Source organism: Porites lutea, chromosome 1 (assembly GCF_958299795.1).
Source record: "Porites lutea chromosome 1, jaPorLute2.1, whole genome shotgun sequence".
Classification (NCBI taxonomy): domain Eukaryota; kingdom Metazoa; phylum Cnidaria; class Anthozoa; order Scleractinia; family Poritidae; genus Porites; species Porites lutea.
In genome coordinates, this window is record NC_133201.1 from 38,089,993 (window position 1) to 38,094,992 (window position 5,000).

The 5,000-nt window shown below is 38.0% G+C and overlaps 1 protein-coding gene across 1 annotated transcript in view; it reads left to right on the forward strand.

Annotated features, from left to right (window-relative positions):
• The window catches only part of LOC140949777 (uncharacterized), a 6,000-nt gene extending 1,511 nt beyond the window's left edge, over positions 1-4,489 (forward strand). The window contains exons 2-10 of the mRNA XM_073398917.1: positions 344-593; positions 954-1,066; positions 1,493-1,758; positions 2,051-2,221; positions 2,366-2,459; positions 2,779-2,976; positions 3,229-3,386; positions 3,529-3,647; positions 3,798-4,489. Of these exons, the coding sequence (XP_073255018.1) occupies positions 344-593; positions 954-1,066; positions 1,493-1,758; positions 2,051-2,221; positions 2,366-2,459; positions 2,779-2,976; positions 3,229-3,386; positions 3,529-3,647; positions 3,798-4,344 (1,916 nt within the window). The 3' untranslated portion in view covers positions 4,345-4,489. The remainder of the gene's footprint in view (positions 1-343; positions 594-953; positions 1,067-1,492; positions 1,759-2,050; positions 2,222-2,365; positions 2,460-2,778; positions 2,977-3,228; positions 3,387-3,528; positions 3,648-3,797) is intronic.
• Positions 4,490-5,000: the final 511 nt, after the last annotated feature.

The window sequence follows — 5,000 nt, forward strand, 5'->3', positions numbered from 1 at the left end:
CTTGATTTTTTCTCAGATTTCACAAAGAGCTTTTTTGGACATCGTTTGAGACTGATGTAACTCTCGCATAGTTTCAAAAAATTCCTCACACCTTATAATTAGGAATGACTGAAAAAACGGGTAGTCACACTGGACAAGCCGAGACTTTGATATTTTTTTATGTGTTCTCAGTAATATACATGTATATACGCTGAATTTGTTATAATAAAAAAAGAGATCCTAATAACTCTTTTATCACATACAATACCATTTCTTTTTCCTTTTATTGTGCTGCACCTGATGTTCAAGCTTATAAAGCTTCCCTTCATCTTGTCATATTTGTCTTGTTTCTTTCACCAAACAGATTCAGAGTTTGTCAGGCTTCTAGGATACAGATTTGAAAACAACTTTTATACTGACGATGACATCCGCGACATATATAGTGGACAAGAGTATCGCAAACTAATGCATCCGGGTGGCTTCCTCAGCAAAGATAATCCATTCAATCGGTCCTTCTCCTTTAATACTGATGGTGTTTCACCGTTTAAGTCCTCAAACAGGCAAAATTTCTGGCCCATTTTTCTTGTAATTAATGAACTTCCTCCAAGGCTTAGGTAAGTAGCATGCAGTGGTCAGAACAATAGTTAACATTATTGTATTACATAAACACATTATTATTATTATGTAAAATGTATGTATAATCTTTAATTTTGACTTATTTAAAAGGAGGTACCCTTATAATAACAGTACCATAGTGCTGTATTTTTTGTTAATTCCCTTCTTTTATGATCACACATGTTACAGTTGCATGCTCGTATATACTTCTGAAACCCTACACAAGTTAGTGTGGTTTGTTTTTGTTCATTATAATTATTTTCAGACCAAGACCAAGACCTCAAATTGTCAAATTTTGTAAGAGGTTAATTAATTTTTAACCACATTACATTAATAATAATACTTTCCTTTGCATGCAGGTATTCCAGAAGATACATGTTCCTTGCTGGCCTTTGGTGTTCAAAGAAAAAGCCAAATATGCAAACATTTTGTAGACCAATAGTTGAGAGCATCAATGGCCTCTATCATAATGGTAAGATCAACACATATTGAGTTTTCAGAAGTGGCTATTGAGATTATATGATCAAATGTTTTATATTGACATTGCTTTTCTTTAAGTTAAATTCTTAGCACTGCAGCTTTCATATGTAAATATGTAGTACCAGCTGCAGGTGTTATAAGTTGAATTCAAGTTCATACATGTGTAATAATGACAAAGAGTAACGATTTCTTGTACCTGTAAATGTTTTACTTCCACTTTCGGTGTTATTGCATTAAACAACTATGATGTTGAAATGCATGTCAATGAAAAATCCCATACAAAAACTGCTACATGCACAAAACACTAAAAGTGGCCAGCTGAAACAACATTTGTGTAAAGAGCAAATTAAGAGTTGTAATATTCTTGTAATTATTACATCACTTGACATTATTGTCTCACATTATGTAACTGTTGCAGGTCTCACTGTTGTGACTCCTAATGGTAAAGAAAAACTCTTACGAGCAACTCTCCTGTTGTCATCAGCTGATCTCCCTGCAAAGTCACGCGTGTCTAATATGAAGCAGTTTAATGGAGAAAAGGGCTGCTCAGTCTGTGAAGATGAAGGGAAGACGGCGGGCAGTGGCGGATTACACAGAATCTGGCCCTATACTACCAACATGGTACTGAGGACACATAAATCTGTGGTCGAATCAGTTCGCAAAGTCACTCAGAGTGGAAAGCCAGTAAGTTTTGATCACCCAGTTTATTCCTAATAAGACCCTGTGCAGGCTCCTTGGGGAAAAAAATTAAATTACTCCTTTACCATTCAGACCTTGAGCAGTCATGAGCTATCATGTATGTGTGAAAGTTGTTTATGAAAATTTCACTGCTTACAATGTCTTCTTGAAAGAGTCTTTTTTTAGGTTGATACAAAATAACAAAGTTTGCATAATGAATGAGACATGTTAATTCAGTGAGTTATTATCTTTGAGAGGTGACTCTATACATTTTGTTTTTGTGTTGGTAATCATACAGGTAAATGGAATAAAAGGGGCATCTGTATTCCTGCTCTTTAAACCATTTGACTTGGTGAAGGGTTTTGTGGTAGAGTGGATGCCCTCAGTATGTCTTGGAGTGTCAAAATCACTGATGAATCTTTGGCCGAATACAGAAAACAGGGAAAGTGAATTCTTCTTAGGATCAAAGGTACATGTACAACATGCAGATGTATGGGATTTTTTGTTTTGATTTTTGAAATGACATGGAAAAAAAATTATACTCATTGCCTTAATCAGTTTTTTCAAGTACATCCTGCAAAGGAAATTGGTCTATTTTCTTGGTATGTCTCAGATTGCTGTGTTAAACAAGAGATTGCTCTGCATCAAAGTTCCTGACGTCATCACCCGGTGTCCAAGAAGTCTTGCAGACCGTGCAACATGGAAAGGTAAATACGTCATTGCTTAAAAACTAAATAGTAATGATTAAATGACTGAGCAAAAAAGAATTATTCAACATCAATGTAACCTTTTTGGTCTGCATGTTGCAACCTGGTTTGGTTCATTGATGTTATCTGAGCAATGGAACAGTCACAGTAAACCGCCATAGAACATGCACTGGATATAGGTTTAAGTATGTGCAAGGTACTGATTGATAGGCTTGGCCAAAGGGACTTTTGAAAATAAGACTATCATCATTAAGTCATTAAGAGAATATTAAAGACCTGTAGTAGTGTTAGTCATGATATTAATGTTCTTTTTGTAAAGCAACTGAATACAGAAATTGGCTTCTTCACTACTCTGTGCCAGTGTTAAAAGGTGTCCTTCCAAGTCAACACTTCCTCCACTACACCATGTTAGTGACAGCTGTAGCTTTTCTTGTGAGTGACAGGATCACCATGGATCAGCTTAAACTTGCAGATGAGCTCCTGGATAATTTTTGTAAGCTTATGCCTGAACTCTATGGTAAGTCAATCTGTTAACTCCTTGACCATTTTGTTACTCAAAGTTGCTCCATCAACACAAATGCTAAAAGCAGCCTACATGTAGATTTCACTAGTTCAAAGCCTAAATGGGGCTCCCTTCAGCATTTCCTAGAGGCCACAGCATTCAATGTAGGGAGCCATGTAAGGAAAATCCTTTGTTCATACTACAAGTATTGGTTTTATGAAAACACTAGTCTTGTCTTAATTATTTCTATTTTTTTTTCATGAACAGGAGAAGGGAGTCAGACCCACAATTTTCATCTGCTTCGTCACCTCACCTTCTTTGTACAGTTATTTGGTCCACTTTGGGTCTACTCATGCTTTAGATTTGAAGCACTTAATGGCTTTCTGGCAACCATGATTCATGGAACTCAGCACATTTCTAGCCAGGTAATACAAACTTAGTCATTTTTACTTCATCTGCTAATAGTTTTATGCAAGTTAGTAGATGTAATATATAAAAATAATTATCAGTATTTGACTGAAGCATTTCCGGGATCTGATCATAGCTGTCCTTTTTTTCCCCCTGTAGATTGCCTCAGCTGTTTCCATTTATCGTAACTTTCCCATGCTTATTTCAAAGATGAAAACAACAGTTAGTTCAGAAACTGTGGTATCTCTGGCAAAACAGCTTTCAGGAGAAAGATCCTTGTAAGTACTCAATATTAAGCACCTTTTTTGGAAAGTATTTTGATATATGATATACATGTTTACATGTGATCTTTTGTACACTAAAGATCATACCCTATTGCCGTCCAGGACTCAAAGAGATTTTTAAGCAAGTCTCATTTTCTCCTACAGACCTACTCCTCCTGGTGATAAACAACAAGCATTTGTCCTTGGTACTTCTAAAAATGAAGTGCCAATTAAACAAGAGATGTTGGCAGCAAACAGATTCCTATCCTGCAGAAGCTTGGAAGTTTTTGCTGAAGGGGATAGAGTGGAAACATACCGAAGAGCATTTATAAATGGTTCCTTTTTCAGCTGTGCAAAAATGTGCACTAGCAAACTAAAAAATTCATACACTGTCCAGTATACAGATGCAAGTGGGAGAATTCAATTTGGAGAAATTCAAAAATTCTTTTTGATTAAAACCCATCATGTTGCTATTGTGACAAAGTTAGTGCAAATTAGATCTTTGGCATCAGGAGTCACATCATCGTCAGATGAGTTCAATGAGTTTTGTAATTCAAGGCCTTTACTCCACCATATGGCAGTGACCAGAAGATCACCGTATCTATTTTGTGTACCACTGTCTCAAATAGAGAGGAAACTAGTAGTAGTTAGTAGCCTTGGAGATAACATGCTTACTGTAAGCACATTCCCAAATATTGTTCAGCACGATTAAATTATTCTTTAACTTTACTTAAGTACAGAATAAAATGGCTGCTAGTCTTTGTCAAAGAAGATAATCAAAGTTTTGCAGATCTCTTATTTTTCAACAGCGTATAGGAACCAGTTAATTTTATTAAATTCTGTTTTGTTCATTATGATTGCTCTACACTCTTGTTTCTAATTCCACCCTTGGATCCCTGGTGGGAGGCGGTATTCCACCTTGGATCCCAGGTGGGATGTGGAATCCCGGGATGGACCCTAAATGGGACAGGTGGGATCCTGCCTTGGATTGCAGGTGGGAGGCAGCATTCATCTTGGATCCCAGGTGGAAGGCGGGATCCCAGGTTGGACCCTGGGCAGGACTGGCGGGATCCCGCCTAGGATCCCAGGTGAGAGGCAGGATCCCACCTAGGATCTCGGGTGGGAGGCAGGATCCCACCTGGGATCCCGGGTGGGAGGTGGGATCCCAGGTTGGACCCCAGGTGGGAAAGGCGGGATCCCGCCAATGGTGGCGGGTGGGATTGGCGGGATCCAACCTGAATCCTGCCCACCTTTTTACCTGGGTGGTAGCTTCACTGCAGTCAGTAAAGGCGTTTGACAAAATGTTTTTGCTGGCTGCAGAAACTTCAAAGGTAAGAGAGGAGCTCCAGTGGCTATCTAGACTCCTCA